At 40.1% G+C, this 20,544-nt stretch overlaps 1 protein-coding gene across 2 annotated transcripts in view; it reads right to left on the bottom strand.

The window, feature by feature from the left end:
- Positions 1 to 17,428, bottom strand: part of LEKR1 (leucine, glutamate and lysine rich 1) — a 221,366-nt gene extending 203,938 nt beyond the window's left edge. The window contains exons 1-2 of one of the 2 annotated variants that reach the window (XM_012510792.2): positions 17,350 to 17,428; positions 13,475 to 13,566 (exon numbers count right to left, since the gene is read on the bottom strand). In XM_012510792.2, the coding sequence (XP_012366246.2) occupies positions 13,475 to 13,566; positions 17,350 to 17,419 (162 nt within the window). In that variant the 5' untranslated portion in view covers positions 17,420 to 17,428. Of the gene's footprint in view, positions 1 to 13,474; positions 13,567 to 16,641; positions 16,719 to 17,349 lie in introns of those variants that run through there. The other variant, XM_003256340.2, reaches the window with a different exon arrangement.
- Between the last annotated feature and the right edge of the window lie 3,116 nt (positions 17,429 to 20,544).

The following is a 20,544-nucleotide window of genomic DNA, read 5'->3' as shown; positions in this document are numbered from 1 at the left end:
CTGCAAATTTTAATCAAAATGTAACAGATTAGTTGTTAATTAAGAGTTAACTGTAGATTTACTGAAAAACCTGATTGATGATAAAGTTTGAGGTCATAACTCACAATTTAAGTCAATCTTTTTCAAAGAGAGATTTTTAAAATTATACTATTAACAATGTATGGATTGCAAGCTAAATATGGGGAAAATGCCTTGTCCTGAGTACAGATGTGAACTAACAGGGAAGAGAACAGCATAAAAACTAAAGAACTGAGTGTTAATTAGATTAAATGAGTTGATATATAGTTGACCTTTGAAAAACATGGACATTAGGGGTGCCAACCTCCCCTCCATATAGTTGAAAATCCATGTACAACTTCTGACTCCCCAAAAACTTAACTACTAATAGCCTACTGTTGACAGGAAGCCTTGCTGATAATATGAACATTCAATTAATGCATATTTTATAAAGTAAGCTAGAGAAAAGAAAATGTTATTAAGAAAATCATCGTAAGGAAGAGGAAATACATTTAATCTTCATTAAGTGGAAGTGGATCATCAAAAATGTCTTCATCCTCATGTTCACATTGAGCAGGCTGAGGAGGAAGAGGAAGAGGAGGGGTTGGTGTTGCTGTCTCAGGGATGACACAGGTGGAGAAAGTGGAAGCGGAGGCAAAAAAGACAGGCACGCTTGGAGTAACTTTGAGGAAATATAACTTCTGTCGAACTTTTTTGCTTTTTCATTTCTCTAAAAATGCTTCTATATGGTGCCAATCCTTCTTCCAAAGTTTGCTTTAGTTTCAGTGCCCATATCACAGAAAGGTTCATGTTGTAAAAGAAGTGAGAAGCAGTCTTGAATAATTGAAACCCTTCTGCCATACTATCTAACATCAATTTGTTTTCTGGCACTGCCTCTACTATGTCTTCTTTCTCATTGTCTGCACTGATTCAGAAAAAAAAATCATCTCCAAGTTGTCCTCTGCTAATTCCTCGTGTGATGTCTATTAGCTCCTGAATTTCTCCAAGATTAGTATCTTTTTTTTTTTTTTTTTTTTTTTGAGACGGAGTCTCGCTCTGTTGCCCAGGCTGGAGTGCAGTGGCGCGATCTCGGCTCACTGCAAGCTCCGCCTCCCGGGTTCACACCATTCTCCTGCCTCAGCCTCTCCGAGTAGCTGGGACTACAGGCGCCCGCCACCACGCCCGGCTAATTTTTTTTTGTATTTTTAGTAGAGACAGGGTTTCACCGTGGTCTCGATCTCCTGACCTCGTGATCCGCCCGCCTCGGCCTCCCAAAGTGCTGGGATTACAAGCGTGAGCCACCGTGCCCGGCCCAAGATTAGTATCTTGAAACCCTTCACTCTCTGACCTTTTTTGCCATATCCACAATCTCTTTTATAATTTCCTTTATTGGCTCCATTGTAAATCCTTTGAAGTCATGCACAACGTCTGGACAGTTTTCTTTAGAAGGAATTTCTTGTTCCAGGCTTGATGACTTTCATGGCTTTTTCTATAACAATGATGGCATCTTCAATGGTGTAATCTTTCAAGACTTTGGTAATGTTCTATCAGGGTTCTCTTCCATAGCATTGACAGTCCTTTCCATAGACTACTGTTGAGGTACTTCCTGACTTCAGAGACAAAGCATTGATGGACTCAGTCTAGAAAAAGCGATCTCCTTGTCCAAGCCTTTGTGTTGTACAACCAAAAGACTAACACCTGATGTTTATCTTTTCCCATCAAGGCTGGAGATTAGCAGTTTTATAGATAAGGGAAGTCCTGATCATAAACCTGACTACATTTGCACAAAACAATAGATTTGGCCTAACCCTTCCTTCCTTAAATCCTGGTGCTCACTTCTCTTCCTTACTAATGTATTTTGTGTCATTTTTTTTTTCCAGAATAGGGCACTTTTGTTTGCATTTAAAACCTGTTTCCGAGATTGATTTGAGTGATAACTCCATCTCCTGTGTAGCATGGCCATCCTCGTTTCCATTAAACTCTTTCTCTACTGCAATGCCATAGTCTCAGTGGCTTGATTCCATCGGTGTGGGAGGAAGAACCCATCGGACTATTATAAATTTGGGGGTCTGTCTGGGATCTGCCTTTGTCGGTGCCTGCCTGCAGTTTGTCAGCCCCCACCAGTATGATGGAATTGGAGGTCAGCTCTGGCAGCTGCTTATTTCTCTGGAACTGAAGGCCATGTCTGGTGCTGTCCTTGCCCAGTGAGGCCCTGTTGACCCATACTGCTTGGGCCTAATTGCAGTAGAGAAAGACATCCTTCCTAGAAAAACATCTTTAAACTGGTGTGCTGAGTATTCTAAGCACAGCCAGAACCTTCTTCCTTCTCCCAGTTGGTTTGGCTCCACTGGGTTTCTTGGTTCTGCTCCTTCAAGGGTCTTGGTTTGGCTCCTTTGGGGGTACTAGCTGGCTCTCCCAAAATAGTAGGAAGACTCTGGGTTTGGGGAGATGTCTTCCCAATTAGAGAATAAGAGGTTAGTTCAGAAGAATTACTCCTGGAAATTTTTGGTTAGGAATCCTGGTTTGGAAGGCCTTTTTGTTTGTCTTTATCTCATTGTGTGTATTTGTATATATGGAGAGAATTCCCTGAAAGAACTGCTGATGAAAGTCCAGGAGGCTCTACTAGTTTGTCTGGTTGGTCACATTCTGTGAGCCATGAAGAAAGTTCAACAGGTCTAACTCAGGGTGACTATCCACTCTTCCATGTTGCTTAAAGATCACCTGTTGAAACTTCTGGTTGGAGAACATCCCACCCCACTCTGAGTGGACCAAAGACAACATGGGCCAACAGAGGCAAGTTTAAGCCTTGCCAGGTCAATACTTGGATGCTAAGTGGGGTGACTGGTGTCTGTGTTTTGTCATGTGTATTTTCCTCTGCCTGGAACAAAAAATATCATTTTGGTTCCCCCATGTAGCCTGGCTACATCTTGCAAAACGAGGTTTTTGACTATGATTCCATGAAACAGAAAGAGATGATTTTCTTTTGTAATGCAGCGTGGCCCCACAGCTATCGTACAGCAAGCAGCATCACCAAAGCTGCTGAGAGAAAAGGAACCTGGAAAGCTAGCATGCCGGCAAAAGGGTAAGAATTTCTTATCAGCCAGGCTTCTGGCCTCTCTCTGCACAAACTGATGGTAAAAATCACTGTCTCCTTTGCAAAGTCTGATTAACGGGAAAAAAGGATTTGTATGATTAGTCTGAGGTTGCAGCAAATCTGGTGCACTTTGTGCTATGAATATTCATATTGTTTCACTCCTTTCCTCTCAGTTTTTATCTTTATGTGTCTTCTGTCATGGAGAGGGGCACCATAGGATAGAACAAGGGCCTAGGATCCCTGTAAGCCCAAGGCTCAAGCTGGCCCTGTGGGCTGGTCAGTTACAAACTTTGCTGCAGGTCCCTGAAACAAAAACTGGACGAGGTTTCCCTCTCATCTTGTTTTGCATCCTTGGGAGCTTGACTCTGTGACCATGTGGAGGTACACTCTCAGTCTCCACCATCCAAAGGGCAGGAATTTTTCGGTTCATGTCAGTATGAGAGGACCAGGTGTCTGAGATGAGTCAGCACACTCTTCATCCCAAATGTGTCATGCCTTTGGGTGAGTCTTGTCTTAAAAGATCCCATTTCTACAGGGCTCTTGTCATCTTTTGTTATCTTAAGCCGATTACAGAGAGTGAATTCTTGGGGATGATGGAGACAGCTCCTCTATCCCCTCTCTAAGAATACCTCTTGCTTATATGATAAAATCCTGGAACATTAACATCTGGGCTTGTAAAAGACTCAGATTAAGTCACTACTGAAACTAAGATTACCATTTTTTAAAAGGAATTTTAGAAATCTTTTATTCTCCACAATTAAAGTTTTTAAAAAGGATGAATAATGTCATAACTAGCTTCAGAAAATTCTCTCAAGCAGTTACAATCCTTTACAAGCTTGAAAATGACTGCCCCAGACTCCTTCCTGGAAGAGCAATGGCAGCTGCCCCATGCTGTAGCTCAGTAGCTAAGACTACCCTTTTATAGTAGCAGTCTGGGCTCAATTGCTGGCTTTGGGAATGAGTCCTTTCTGGTTGGATACTTGTGGGACTTTTGCCATTTATTGATTCTTTTCTTCTCCATGGACAGCTTCTGATTTCCTGTCTTGAATTTTCTTTTCTCTGAGCTACCTCAGGGGCTATTCTACATATTGTAAAAATGCTTGCAATCTCTTTGGAGACACCTCATGCATCCATGGATAAGTCATAATCTTAGGTAAGACTTACTGGTTTCACTTAGGAGAAGACCTTTGAGGGGGAAAAAAGCTTAAAAGCCAGAGGCTGTTTGTCCTGGCTAGAGTATAGTAATAAAAGATATAAAGGGATTTCTTTAACGAAGCTCTATGGTTAAAAGTTGGCTTAACTAAAAGTTGATATCTACACTATACATATATTTTAAAGGTCTTTATGCTTTTTCTCTTCTTGGATCTTGTTTTTTTGAGAAAAAGCTTTTTTTTTTTCTTCTTGGTTGGCTGAATTGTTTCTCCATTTACTTCTTTTTGCCAGCCTGGGATTCCTTAGGAGAAACAGAGGAGGTACCACAGGCCCCATTTGGGGAAAAACCTGTTTTCCTCATGAAACCCACAAAATTGTAAGTAGACAAATCCTTCTCAAAATTTATGACTCTGCTCTGTTTTGCATTACATTATCCGACCTTTTTAACTTTTGAGGATATCAGAAATTACTTTGCTTTGGCTGGGCTTGGTGGCTTAGGCCTGTAAAACCAGCACTTTGGGAAGCCAAGGTGGGTGGGGTCACCTGAGGTCAGGAGTTCAAGGCCAGTCTTGAACATGACGAAAGCCCATCTCTACTAAAAATACAAAAATCAGCCAGGCATGGTGGCACATGCCTGTAATCCCAGCTACTCGGGAGGCTGAGGCACAAGAATTGCTTGAACCCAGGAGGCGAAAGTTGCAGTGAGCTGAGATTGCACGACTGCACTCGGTGACAGAGTGAGACTCATCTCAAAAAAAAAAAAAAAAAAGTGAGACAGAGCAAGACTGGGAGGGAGGGAGGGAGGGAGGGAGGGAGGGAGGAAGGAAGGAAGGAAGGAAGGAAGGAAGGAAGGAAGGAAGGAAGGAAGGAAGGAAGGAAGGAATTGCTTTATGAGAGAGGCTTTATGAGAGAACTTTAAGCCTTGGTGTGTAATAGCTAGGTAAGAGATATACTCTTAGGGATGGCTAATGGCAGATGCTTACAATTGAGTTACTACACGGTGATACTTTGTTCTTTGCACACTGAATAAGAAAACCATGCTCTTGGGCACCTGGAAAGTATGGATTGGGGAATGGACTGATTACAGATTGAGCTGATTGGCTTTGGGTTGCCCACTAGCCTCAGCGAAAATGTCCTTGCAATGAGATACACCATAAAATCACTATCTCGTCCTATAGCGTTTGTCTTTTGGGGCACCCAGGATTAGGCATAAAAATAGAGCCCTTGATTTTTGGGGATCTATCTTACAGTTCTGCCTGTCAGGCCCTGGAAGCTGCACGCTTTCTTGGCCCTGTTCCTTGAAGGGCTCCACCCTGAAGCCACAAATCCAATTTAGAAATTTACATATTTAAGAAAACCCCCATTGGTAAGGGTGCCTGTCTGTGTATATCAGAAACTATTATCATACAAGGTTTTGGCTTAATGTCTCAGCTCTGTGCTTTTTTTTTTTTTTTTGAGATAATAAAGGTTAATTATTATTATTATTATTTTTTATACTTTAGGTTTTAGGGTACATGTGCACAAAGTGCAGGTTACATATGTATCCATGTGCCATGTTGGTTTGCTGCACCCATCAACTCATCACTTAGCATTAGGTATATCTCCCAATGCTGTCCCTCCCCACTCCCCCTACCCCACAACAGTCCCCGGAGTGTGATGTTCCCCTTCCTGTGTCCATGAGTTCTCACTGTTCAATTCCCACCTATGAGTGAGAACATGCGGTGTTTGGTTTTTTGTCCTTGCGATACTTTACTGAGAATGATGGTTTCCAGTTTCATCCGTGTCCCTACAAAGGACATGAACTCATCATTTTTTATGGCTGCATAGTATTCCATGGTGTATGTGTGCCACATTTTCTTAATCCAGTCTATCGTTGTTGGACATTTGGGTTGGTCCCAAGTCTTTGCTATTGTGAATAGTGCCACAATAAACATATGTGTGCATGTGTCTTTATAGCAGCATGATTTATAGTCCTTTGGGTATATACCCAGTAATGGGATGGCTGGGTCAAATGGTATTTCTAGTTCTAGATCCCTGAGGAATCGCCACACTGACTTCCACAATGGTTGAACTAGTTTACAGTCCCACCAACAGTGTAAAAGTGTTCCTATTTCTCCACATCCTCTCCAGCACCTGTTGTTTCCTGTTTTTTTAATGATGGCCATTCTAACTGGTGTGAGATGGTATCTCATTGTGGTTTTGATTTGCATTTCTCTGATGGCCAGTGATGATGAGCATTTTTTCATGTGTTTTTTGGCTGCATAAATGTCTTCTTTTGAGAAGTGTCTGTTCATGTCCTTCGCCCACTTTTTGATGGGGTTGTTTGTTTTTTTCTTGTAAATTTGTTTGAGTTCATTGTAGATTCTGGATATTAGCCCTTTGTCAGATGAGTAGGTTGTGAAAATTTTCTCCCATTTTGTAGGTTGCCTGTTCACTCTGATGGTAGTTTCTTTTGCTGTGCAGAAGCTCTTTAGTTTAATTAGATCCCATTAGTCAATTTTGGCTTTTGTTGCCATTGCTTTTGGTGTTTTAGACATGAAGTCCTTGCCCATGCCTATGTCCTGAATGGTATTGCCTAGGTTTTCTTTTAGGGTTTTTATGGTTTTAGGTCTAACATGTAAGTCTTTAATCCATCTTGAATTAATTTTTGTATAAGGTGTAAGGAAGGGATCCAGTTTCAGCTTGCTACATATGGTTAGCCAGTTTTCCCAGCACCATTTATTAAATAGGGAATCCTTTCCCCATTTCCTGTTTTTGTCAGGTTTGTCAAAGATCAGATGGTTGTAGATATGTGGCATTATTTCTGAGGGCTCTGTTCTGTTCCATTGATCTATGTCTCTGTTGTGGTACCAGTACCATGCTGTTTTGGTTACTGTAGCCTTGTAGTATACTTTGAAGTCAGGTAGCGTGATGCCTCCAACTTTGTTCTTTTGGCTTAGGATTGACTTGGCGATGTGGGCTCTTTTTTGGTTCCATATGAACTTTAAAGTAGTTTTTTCCAATTCTGGGAAGAAAGTCATTGGTAGCTTGATGGGGATGGCATTGAATCTATAAATTACCTTGGGCAGTATGTCCATTTTCATAATATTGATTCTTCCAACCCATGAGCATGGAATGTTCTTCCATTTGTTTGTATCCTCTTTTATTTCATTGAGCAGTGGTTTGTAGTTCTCCTTGAAGAGGTCCTTCACATCCCTTGTAAGTTGGATTCCTAGGTATTTTATTCTCTTTGAAGAAATTGTGAATGGGAGTTCACTCATGATTTGGCTCTCTGTTTGTCCGTGATTGGTGCGCTTTTAAAATATAAGTTCTCTATCCTGTTTCACCTAGGAGCTGTCCCTTTAGAAATGCAAATTTAGAGTTGCCTAGCTGACAGTTGTTTAGGGCAGGGAATAGGTAATCAAGAAACTGATAGTCTAAAATAGGAAATAGAAACTTAAAAACTGGCAAACAAAAAAATCTTACAACTACCAGATCCACTTCCTTCCATGTAATTATATGTGTTGTGTGTGGGATGTTTATATAAAAGAACTCTAATTAACTGGTTTAGGGAAGAATGAGCCCTAAAATAAAATATTTTGTCAGAAAAATAGAAAATTTAATGCCTTTTAGTGTAGATGACTTTAGAAATCTTTGTTAAGTATAGCTTTAAGAATTATTGGTAAAATAAAAACATCTTCAAAATTTAGACATTTGGTCTAAAGTAGGCAGACTGAATACTGTCTTTGCAATACGTTTTAAGGTTATAAACTACTTCTATGATATTTTTGAAAATTGACTTGTCTATTCTTCAGCCATTAGATTTTAGGTAAGATCTGGGGACATATGGAGTTAGCCCTGTCCTCCGACTAGCCTAGGAAGAGTCAGTCACTGTCTGAAGCTCTGTCCTTGTCCTAGGCTCTGCAATCTGATACATGGTTAAAATTACTTACTTACCAGGTTCCTAACCAGAAATAAAAGTCGCTAAGAGTTAACATATTAACATTGAGACTACTAGAGAAAGTTTATACACAAGTTATATAAAGAAATTAGAACGTGTTTTTGTCTTGGAAATATGGCTTTTGTTCAAAGGAAAGTAATCAAGTTGAGTTTGGAGATTTTTGAAGATTGTCCCAAAAAGATATGACAATACTGAAGGTTTAAGCAAGTTGTAAAAGATTTATAAAAGATTGATCTTGTAAAGGAAGCTCTGTGGGTGTGAGCAAAATAGCCAAAAGTTGAAGGTGATTATTTAGTTTTTCTATAAATTAGAACATTAAAATAGAAAGCACACTGTTAGAAGGCCAGAATCTGGTCCCATGTGTCAGAATAATGGTTTTCTTAGAACACTGATCTGCTCTTTAATAAATTATAAAAAGTTATGGGGGGGGGGTTATGAAAATCTTACCTTATGGTCAAACTGATTAAGACTGTATATATTTGTTTATAAGGTTTTATTTAAAAATTGGGCCTAACATTAATAGTACATTAATACAAAGGTAAAATTTGGTTTTCTTCTTTCGAACAAAGTTTTTTTGTAATACTGAGCCACAATGAAAGGTTTTTGCCTTTTAAGTAAACTGCAAAAAAAAAAAAAAAAAGGAAAAAAAGGGGAAAGAGAGATTCAGGTAGCCACATGCTATCTTTATTGGGTATGCTGTTTAGGTTTTTGCCTTTTGAAATTTTTGAGTTATCACTTCTGCTAAATGAATAACCAATGATACTATTTTGTAACAGTAAGTATTCTAAACCTTTGATATTTGACAAACCTTCCAAAATCAAAATTTCAAGTTCTAAATTCAGTCCTTTTGATTTCACTAATTTTTTCAATATTAGGTACCCTGAAGTCCAAAAGAGACATCTGGCTTATTTGGCATGTTGACATCATAGAGTGAGCACTGTCAAGTATGAATTGGTATTCGGCTTTCTGTAGGCTGTATTTATATGAAAGTGTTATTGGTATGTGTTCCAGAATTGTGCAAGATTCCTGTAATTTCAATATGACTTAATGTATGTTATCAGCAATAATAATTGTTATATTAAATTGTATGCCACAAAAATAACCAAATTTCCTTGTTAATTGAGTCTTAAACCATAGCTCTTCTAAGCCTCTTGTCATCCACAGTTATTTTTACTTTGATCCTTTTCAAAAGGTGATTTTATAATCAGCTATGGGACTCTAACAGGTGCTCTTGAATGCAGATTTCTGATATCTTTAAAGATTGTGCCATTAATATAGAGGGAAAAACTTCTAGGACTCTCAGGAAGAGCTGAAGTGTTCATGAATATCAAACAGAACAGGAATTAACTATATGGACTGAACTAAGAGAATAATGAAATAATCTTTCTATGACTATTTGTTTGAAATGTTTCTGATCCTTTTTGTTTTTCAGGGTCAAAACTATAACAACTTTCCTTTTGAGCTGTTTACAGCTTTTAACAATTGAATGAAGCATATTTCTATCTGCAAACTTTGGAGCATATTTCTTTCTCTCTACCTGATTTCTCCAGAATTTTGAAACTAATTATGAGTCTTCTTAGCATATGGCAATATAGTTTTTTGCATAAGTTCAATAAGAATGTTTTTTGTTTTGTTTTTTGCAACGGGACGCAACTGGAGATACTGACTATTTTACCAAGGCTTTGACTGGAAATGGCATGGTTTCAGGCTGCTTTGAGTAACTGAGGTTGACTTAACAGAGCTGGTAACAGCCCCTTGGAAATACTGGTGACATACCTTGTCCTTTACAGGGCTCCTAACCTGTAGTAAATAAAGAATGTCACTTTCTGACAGTCCCAGGAATCCCAAGTTACTGTGGGACCTCAAGAAGAAAGAAATTCACCCAATTCATACAGGTATGTGCAGGCACAGATGAATCCTTGGCTGGGCTAGAGACTCTTAAAAGGTCTAATCTGAGATTCCTTATGAAATAAATTCCAGCAAAGCCAATTATTTTTATAAAAAGAACCTATGTGGCAAATAACTATTCTTGCTGCATTTTATGCAAATAACCAGGCCAAATATAATGGGCCTGGAACTTATTTTGCAAATAAATTTGGTCCTACTATGATTTGTGTTTGGTAGAAATGGGAAACTGGAGAGAGAAAAATTGTTTCAGAAAAAAGCTATAGTACAACTGTTATTAGATTCCAGCCTTATCCACTGTGTTTGAGTCTCTGCTAATGACCCCATATCTGATTGATTCTTGGGGTCATTCACCTGTATCCCTTAAGGCTTCAGGTCAGTTCTACAGGGATTCCTGAAGTGAGGACTTTCTCTCCTTATGTTGGAGCTCATTATTTGTCTTATAGTCCACTTGTTCACTTAAGTGCTATATGAAAGCTGTGGATGAGCACCAATGTTTTGTTACGCAGACCTTGGGATCTCAACCTGGCACACATGAATATATACCAACAATTATAAGACAGTTTCACTCCTCTTACCCTGAGGGCAACTCCCACTCCAAACCTGCCCCTGTGAGCAGGAAGAAGTTACAGTGGCTGTCAGCCTTTTTCTATTTCCATAATTCACAGATTAAAAAATAAGGTATGATGAAACCCAAAGGAGGGGGATTAAAACTGTCTTTGCAAAAATTGTTAACAGTGAGAAAATTCTGACCTAACCGATTCAGTCTTGACTTTAACCTCCAAACTGCCCTTGGTCATTTGATATGGTTTGGCTGTGCCCCCACCCAAATCTCATCTTGAATTGTAGCTCTCACAATTCCCACATTGTGAGCATGACCTGATGGGAGATAATTGAATCATGAGGGTGAACCTTTATCATGCTCTTCTCATGATAGTGAATAAGTCTCACAAGATCTGATGGTTTTATAAAGGGGAGTTCCCCTGCACAAGTTCTCTGTTGCCTGCCAGCATGTTAAGACATCCCTTGCTCTTCAGCCATGATTGTGAGGCCTCCCCAGCCATGTGGAACTGTGAGCCAATTAAACCTCTTTCCTTTATAAATTACCCAGTCTCAGGTATGTCTTTATTAGCAGCATGAGAACAAACTAATACGCAATTCCTGGGTGTGGGCCAATCTAACTTTGGGAGAACTTTATAGTTTAAATAATATCCCTTAAACTAAGCCATCTTTGTAAAACTAATAAAAGCCAACAGGTTAAGAGAATTAGAGGGGTCTGCATTCTGCTAATATGTAGATGTAAATGACTAGGAGCCATTATTCCAATGGATTTGCAACTTCCCTAATTATTCCTGTAATTAACATCACTATTGTAGAACCTACAATTGGCCTTTGGAGATGTTTTCTCAAGCTTTTGTATTTCTAATGACTGATGTCCCACTTGGACTCTGTCTTCACACACAGACCATTTTCTACAACCCTATGACTGCATCCCCAATCAATCAGCAGCTCCCATACCCTAGCCCCCCCCGCCTGCCAAACTATCCTTGAAAATTCCTAGCCTGCAAATTTTTGGAGATTGATTTGAGTAATAACTCCACCTGCCACATGCCACAGTGGCCTCATATCAATTAAACTTTCTTTACTGCAAAAAAACAAAACAAACAAACACAAAAACAATAAAAAAGAAACCAAAAACCCCCTTTCTTCTCAATGATTTTCTTAATGACATCTGGGAACTTGTCTGCTGCCTCTTGGTCAGCAAAAGATGCTTCTCCTGTTATCTTGACTTTTTCTTTTTTAAGCCAAACCTCTTTTAAAAATTACCAAGCCATCCTTTGCTGGCATTAAATTATCCAGCTTTAGATCTTTCACTTTTTTTTTAAGTTGCCATATAATGATTTTTTTTTCTCTGTGGTTTAAAATCCAAACTCCTTCTCAGGGCATCCAAGATCCCCCAACACCTGGCTGTATCCTAGATTTTCTACTCCATTTCCAGCCTCCCCATTTCCTCCAACCACTAACATCCTAGACTTTTCACCACTCTCTGCTCACTCTGTGGAATGACTGTTTTTTCTTGAATCATATTAGAGTCTACAGGTATGCTTTCTTATAGCAATTCTGCACCCACATTAAAACTGTTTTCATTATAAGAGATTTTGCAAAAAGTACATGGTTTTTGCACCTGTTGACATAGCTATAGCCACAACATCATAAATTTCCTTTATATATAAATATATATTTTTATATATATAAAAGGGTCCTCACACTGGATTCATTTATCTTGAAATAGTGGGCAACCACAGCTGCACACCACATTCTACAGTACATATCAAGCAATTCAACTTTTTATTTGTAATGTCATGACTTTTCTCTGCTTCTTGAAAGCACTTCCAGCATCAGGTAGTGGCATGCTAAATGTGTCCTTTGATGTTATCCAAAGCTTATGAAATTGCACTAAACATGATGAAAAATACACAAGAACTTCAAGATCACTTTCTCCTGAAGGGAAGAACTGCTTACATGGCCATGATTATCACACAGTGTTTTAAGGAGATAATCACAACACTTGCGCTCACTGCAAAAGCAACAGGAGGTAGCTACAAAATTATTACATTAGTATAGTATATACTACAGTTAATTTTATGTAGTTACAATTTAATATTTCATCATTATGTTTATTTACATCTCTTGATTGCAAATAGCACCATGTAGTTTCTTAAGTGTCTGTGTGCATAAGTTTTGATAAATTTTACCTTTTTATAATAGATTTGTGCATATTTTATGGTAGTAAATGATAAAAGACTAGTGTCTGTACATTTTATGCATTCATAACACGCCTTTTTCTTAATTTTTTCAATATTTCTAGGCTACCTGGTTCACCTGTGAGTTTTTTTAAACCATTCCAAATCTTCAAAACATTTTCCAATATATTTATTTTAAAAACTCACATATAAGTGGACCTACACAATTTAGTTCCATGTTGTTCAAGGGTCAACTGCATAAAAGGGGCTTAAAACAGTGCTTGGCACACAGTAAGTACTGAGAATTAATGTTGGTGAAACTGTAATAGAGGCTTAGAAATCCAGCACCATTAAAACACACATGGACGTTTCTGACGCCCGCTCTTCACTAGGGCTCCACAACCACCTGGTCAAATACTGCACTGGAATTAGATATATGTCTTCTTCCATAGTAGCAAAATCCTTTATACTGAATTGAATTCTACAGTTCTGCTCATTATGATAATAATTATTCCCTCTCCCACTCCACCAATTCATTCAGATCCTATGACCAAAATTAATGAATTCACTCCTCTAGGTTTTAGAATTATCTAACTGCTACATGTTCCCACTGTTAGGCTATAGCAACACAATATATCATACCTTTTGGATTTCTTCAGGCAAAGCATGCATGGGAATGTGATGATCCATAACTTCCCAAAATATGGTGAGAGATCTTTGAAGCCAAAGGAAATCTAAGAACATTGATGGCAACAGTCAGAACAGAAATAACGTAGAGAACATTCAAATTAAGATGCTTTATAAATTCTTAGGAATATTTGGGGATGAATGGTGATAACTGTTTCAACAGATGCTTATTTCATCAGCTCAATGTTAGAAGGTACAGTTAAAGAGTTTTCTCCGTTAGTTATTGGGTCAATAGAACAGGAGAGAACTATAGAGCCTGCTAAGTTAGAAAGAATATTTTCTCTTTTGTTAGAACTTTATAGTCTAATAGTAATTTCTGTTGTGATTTACTACTAATTGTTTTTCAAATACATAATGACTAAAATTTTAAATACACATTTTAAATACACACGACTAAAATTTTATATACACATTTTAAATACAAATAATGACTAAAATTTTAAATACACATTTTAAATACAAATTTAAAAATCAAATATTTTTCTGAAATGCTGCTAGAAAAAGTATAAAAATATAGTATTTTAGTTTAGCAGATGAAAAAAGCAATTGTGGCATGAATGCTGGATTAAATGATGAAATACAGAAAAAGAGCATTTAGAGATACCAGATTAAATATGATATGCAAACACTGAACAGAAGAGTGATCAAAAATAAGAAGCCAAGTGCCAATTTTATCTAAGATGGACATTTACATAATTTTATGCAGATATTTTACTTTTAATAGATTTTCTTTTTCTAATAAAAGCCATTCAATATAAAGGTCAGTCACTACTTTCATAAAACCAGAGGATAAATGGAGGAGCACTTTGGGTTGTTTTTTTTTTTTTTTTAAATCCTTCCCTCACGAGTAAGGGCTGTTTACACATATCTAAGGAGTCAGAAGAAGGGGGAGGGCAGTGGCAGCAGAGTCAGATGATGATGATACAGGCACAATTCCACAGCAGGGAAGAAGGCCTGAGGACCATGAGTTATAGACAAGAGCAGTCTTAGAGTTCAAGAAAGGAAAATATCTTATGTTTCAGATGAGAGGTGGGAGTTAGTGAAGGCTTCCTGAGGTTGTTTGTATTCGATCAGGGCAGGATTTTGACAAAAGAGACTGGAGAAGCAAAGTACTCTATCAGAGAGAGCAACCCTGGCCATACACCAAGGTAGCAGGGAAACTGTAGTTGTCAAAAAGCCCTATAGTGGCATTATCTTTGTAAATGGTGTAACCACTAGTGGAAGAGAAGATTCCTTGTTCCCTGTGTTAGCACAAAGACTCATTTCAGTGAGTTGCTGTTTAAAACCAAAAACTAATGAGCTTTATGTCTTCCCACATAAAACATAATATGACATGTGTGGTAAAGTTAACTGAGGTCTGCAATGGAGGTACCATTAACCATATCAACATAGGCCCAAACATAATCTGATGTTTGGCAGATTGTCATAATCATGTGGCAAGAGCCCAGAAGGCTCATTATTCTCATTTCTGTCATTTAATGGTGGATTTGTCATCAGTAAAATAAAATAGTAACTTCAACTCTCTTGGGAGAATTTTCCAAAAAATTACCATCTAAACATCCTTTTAAAATTTCACCCATAAAATTATCTGAGAGCACGAATCTAAATGACAGTATAAACAAAGCACCAGTAGAACAGTTTTTGTGTAGTGCCTTCATTGTCTGTGAATCTATTCCAACTTTATGGCCTTAGCATAAGAAAGGAATTGGCAGGTTCTGATTATTGGGGAGAAACTAAAAATAAAAAGTCCTGCCAACCCAGAAAATGCTCCAAAATGCAGAAAGACAACAATTTTATTAGTAATTAGGCATTCAACTAGACTTTGATGCACATCACGGCTAATCTGCTAATGAGGTTACAAAGAGAGAAGGAAATCCCACTCTTTTATACAGCCAAGGAGACACAGTCCATTACACACATTCTCAAGGAAACTGGTACCGTGTCCTCATGTAAGAGGGCTTAATAGAGTGTTCTATACATTCTTTTATATTTCCTCTTTAATTCATCTGGTAATTGGGGTAACCACCTGTGTTCGCTAACGGCTTTCCTCCTAAGGAATGCACAGCTCTATAACGAAGCAGGTGTTTACAATTAGGAATAACGCACCTAGGTTAAACTCCCAAAGTGACAAGGAGATTGGGGCCCTATCTTCCTTGATGTTTACATTTTAAAGAAATGGCTTCCAGGTCCTCAAGAAAAGCATTCCTAGGTCTTTAAAAACATTTGCATACATATTAAATAAACAGAGGAAGCATTCACAAATACTAAGTTTCTCAAGAAAAAAGAAGGGTCTCTTTCCCTTTTGGCAACAGGGAAAATCTGTAATTTTTTAAATTTAGTCTTACATAGTTTTGCATGTGTTATCAAACAAGTCCCTTTAATTCTTTATCATTGCACGTGTGTGGACCGCACTTTGGCAAGAGGTGCAGTGATAAGTGGCTGCAGCTACGTGGGTGTTTGCGAACCTCCTCTCTAACAAGATCACCGAAAAGACATTTTTTAAAATGCAGACACGTCCTTGTTCGTTTCCAATTCCGTTTCTCACACTAGTGTCACGTTAGGCCATTAACTCACGTTCAGCTTTCAAGCCCTTACGTAAAAAACCATTCCCTTGGCGTGAATCACCCACAACGAGCAGGTCAGGGGCAGATGAAGGCGGGAAGTTCACGTCCTAAGACTTCCCTGAAGCGGCGGGATCTTCCACACAGAAACCAACCGCAAGGCCACACAAAACTGCTGGAACGGCTTTCAAATCTGTCCCTTTCTAACCCCGTTCCCCCTGGACCTGCCGTGGCCGGCAGAGGAGGAGGAGGAGGGTGCGGGGGTGAGGAAGCAGAGCCGCGCGGACGAGGAGGGTGGTGCGGGGGTGAGGAAGCAGAGCCGCGCGTTCCCCAGGGCTGGGAGGAAGGCGGACCGCGCCTGGGCCCCGCGGACTGGCAGAGACCAGGAAGGGGCCGCAGAGGAGCGTGGTGGCGGAGTCCAGGCCCGGGGCCTCGTGCCCTCGCTGGGGCGCCGCGGCTCAGCTTTCTGGCCCTCTCCGTGGGTGCTAGCACGCCTCCACTCCGGAACTGCATTCTGGAGGACCGGGTCATCCCAGGCTGAGGAAAGCCATCGTCCCTCACCTCAACTTCGACTATGACGGGTGTGAAATGGCTTTCCCGGTCTCCCGGGCGACCGCGCCGCCAGTCGGCTTGACGTCAGGGCGCGGCGACGTCACGGCCCACGTCTGTCGTCAACGCTCTCCTGCACCGCCCAGGGCCTCAAGCGCCGGGCGGAAGTGGGAAAACTAGTGGTGGGGTACGGAAGGCTGGGCTAGTCTTACGCGGAGTGCTGTGAGAGGGAGGGAAGGGGATGGAGGGATGAGGCGGGCGAGAGTGGGTCGGGTGCTTGGTAGCGACTGCTGAGATGGAGGGAGCTGTCCCAGCCTCGTGGGGGGTTGGAGAGAGGCACTGCCGCGAGTCGGGAGCCTATAGCCCTACCTATCACCCCTTGTTCTGAGGCCTATGTGGTAGACACAGCAGTGAGCAGTTACTGTTCTTGAGCAGAGGAAAAAGAGATGACTGTAGAGGTCATGGGTGTAAAGGGAAGTTCTGGTTTCAGTCATTACAGCCAGGGCAAATTAATTGGGAAGGCGTTGGTGACATTTCCATTCTAGTCCAAAGTAGTGAAGATTAAGGGCTTAGTTCAAAAAGTATTTTGAGACCTCCTAGTCTACACTTTATTTATCGCAGGCTACCCACCCTTACACGTGACTAACTTCCCTTTATTCATACATTCATTCATAGAACAAGTATTTATTGACCTACTACGCGACAAGCAGAGCAGCATACCGAGATAGGGTGATACTCTGTGACTGGTCAAGGCAGGAGCAGCCATTGGTGTAATTAGCAGGTGACTCATTCGTAGTCCAGATCTTGCCTTTCTGAGGATTATATAAGGTCGAAGTACAGTTCTTCCAAGAACCAAAGAAAACATCAGTGGCTCTCTAGCAGGCAAAGAGACTGGTTTGCTATTGAATAAAATAAGATTAAGTAGATACAAAGGAAATTAACTGAACCTATAGATTTAGAGAAGTGATTAAATGACGCAGAGCAGTATCGGTACACCAAACTGCTTATTGATAACTACTGATTAATGACACCAGGAAGTACTGAACACTAGTGCCTTGTTCCTTGGCACTAAAAAGTCTAGTAGATGTGTCTGGGCGCAGTGGCTCGGGCCTGTAATCCCAGCACTTTGGGAAGCCAAGGCGGGCAGATCACAAGGTCAGGAGATCGAGACCATCCTGGCTAACACGGTGAAACTCCGTCTCTACTAAAAATACAAAAAAGTAGCCGGGCGTGGTGGCGGGCACCTGTAGTCCCAGCTACTCGGGAGTCTGAGGCAGAAGAATGGCATGAACCCGGGAGGCAGAGCTTACAGTGAGCCAAGATCATGCCACTGCACTCCAGCCTGGGCGACAGAGCGAGACTCTGTCTCAAAAAAAAAAAAAAAAAAAAAAAGTCTAGTAGATGTATCTTGTACATTTAACCTGACTGATATTTTTGCCCCAATGCCTACCCTTGATTTTCTATTTCCAGTCCCTCAAAGAGGAAAGGATTAAGAGGCCTAGAGGACAGTCAACCAAGTGGTCAAGTACAACATGGTTATGAGAAGCCCAAATAACTTTCAGAGCTATTCATCCTCGTCATATTTATCTGAGGGATTGTGAAGGTAGGACTGCTGTCAGTTTGTAATAATGGAAGTTTACATTATAGGGCACCAAATCCGGTACCTATCTGGGACAGGAATTTTGCACACCTAATGCAAGATCACTCTGTTCTGAGGCTAGTTTTATTTATTGAGTACTTTGTGTATAGGATAAGAAAAGGCAACACTTTAAGGATGGGAGAAAATCCAGCTCAAAGGCTTCAGTTCACTCCTTGGTTTAATTTCTTCTGTGTTTATTTGTCTGCATATTGCCTTCGAGACCAATTTCCTTTCCACTGTAAATTTCCCTTAGACCTGCACTGTCCAGTAAGGTGGCCTCATATAACTAATTTCACTAAAATGAAGTATGTTTAAAAATTCCATTGCTATATTGCATTAGCCACATTTTAAGTACTCAGTAGTCATGTAGGTAATGTATGCTACACCACAGATATTGAACATTTTCATTATCATAGAAAGTTGGGCTGGGCATGGTGGTTCATGCCTATAATCCCAGAGCTTTGGGAGGCTGAGGCAGGAGGATCCCTGGAAGCCAGGAGTTTGAGACTGGCCTGGGCAATATAGTGAGACTCTGTCGCTATAAAAAAAAATTAGCATGGTGTGGTGACACATACCTGTAGTCTTTACTCAGAAAGCCCTAGGTGAGAGGATCACTTGAGCCCAGGAATTTGAGACTGCAGTCTATGATCTGGCCACTGCACTCCAGTCTAGGTGACAGAGCCCGACCCTGTCGCTTAAAAAAAGAAAACAAAGAAAAAGAAAGTTGGAAAGCAGTAGACCCCAGTAAGAATTTCAAAGGATAAGAGTTATGATGAATGACATTTTTTAAAGGGTAGCAGCAAAAAGTGTTATTCCTGAAAGAAGATAGTGCAAAGGAAGTGTTGTGACAAGATGTTACAAAACAGGTTTCAGAAAAAAAAAAAAAAGCCACGAATCCTGTGCTCTGTGTTGGTGTTTTGTCTTGGTCTCTCTCTTTTCAGGTTTCTCACTTGCCCTCCCTCCTTCTTCCCACCCTATTACTGTCCATACTAGAACTGAAGTACAATTTAAAATAATCCCATCATTGGGCATATTAAATAAAGTTTTGGGTTATCCCATTAGTTTTTAATTGAGCTAATTTTCACTTTTTACTGCGACTTTTAAAAATTATCCAGTAATAGCCAAATTAAGCTGCTGTTAACTTCTTTTTATGACCCTTTACTCCCCCCTCCCAACCCCGTATTGTCAGTGACCCCTGGGGAAGGAAATTCTCTCAGTTTTTGGAATAGAGACTCTGTAAAGCAACTAACCTAGGGCTTTCCACATGGTCTGCAGAACTTTGCATTGGTTTATGAGGACACAGTGTCTGTGCTTTTGTTACTGTTGTGAATTTACATAAAATATGTATCCAGCAGGGAAATGTCGTTCTTCACTTCAAAAAGTAGTTTTATGCTCCCTCCTTTGTTTCCTCCTCCCCCCGCCATGAAAAGCATGTAGAAGAAGAGGTATGTTGCCTGCAATTCTGATAAAAATGTAGGACCTCTATCCAAGATTGCTATTTTTTTTTTTTTTTTTTGAGACAGAGTCTTGCTCTGTCACCCAGGCTGGAGTGCAATGGCATGATCTCGGCTCACTGCAACCTCTACCTCCCAGGTTCAAGGGATTCTCCTGCCTCAGCCTCCCAAGTAGCTTGGACTACAGGCGCCTGCCACCATGCCCGGCTAATTTTTGTATTTTTAGTAGAGACGGGGTTTCACCATGTTGCCCAGGCTGGTCTCAAACTACTGACCTCAGGTGATCCAACTGGCTCGGCCTCCCAAAGTGCTGGGATTACAGGCATAAGCCACTGCACTACGCCCAAGATTGCTAATTTTAAAGTGAGCTTAAAACTACAAAGGGAACATGGCAAAATTACAGTTAGCCCCAACTTTATTTTCATCCTGCAAACCAGAACCCAGTACAACTCTGTCCCATCAAAAATGGAAATTAAATAGTTACAAACAGGCCTCCCAGGTTGGAAGCAACCACAGCTTTCACTAATATTTCTGGGTTCCATCCAACACAAGTGCACAAAAGAAAAAAACCTAACATTTTTGAAAAGCTAATACTTATTGGTCTCTTTCTATTTGCCAGGCACTTCATACACAATGTCTCATCCAATTGAGAACTCTTCCAAACATAACTCAAGTCAGATCCTACTTATTGTTTATTTTCACACAAATAATGGAAATGGCTGAGGGCATGGCCTAACGTGAGTACAGAAGTGTGTACTTGGACCGAATATAAGAGGAAGCACTTGGGCCTCACATACAGTGTTAGTTGACTCTGCCAGCCAG

This window comes from Nomascus leucogenys, chromosome 11, assembly GCF_006542625.1.
Source record: "Nomascus leucogenys isolate Asia chromosome 11, Asia_NLE_v1, whole genome shotgun sequence".
In the NCBI taxonomy this organism is placed as follows: Eukaryota; Metazoa; Chordata; class Mammalia; order Primates; family Hylobatidae; genus Nomascus; species Nomascus leucogenys.
Note: the sequence above shows the minus strand (reverse complement) of the source record. Positions and strands in the feature narration are given on the sequence as shown.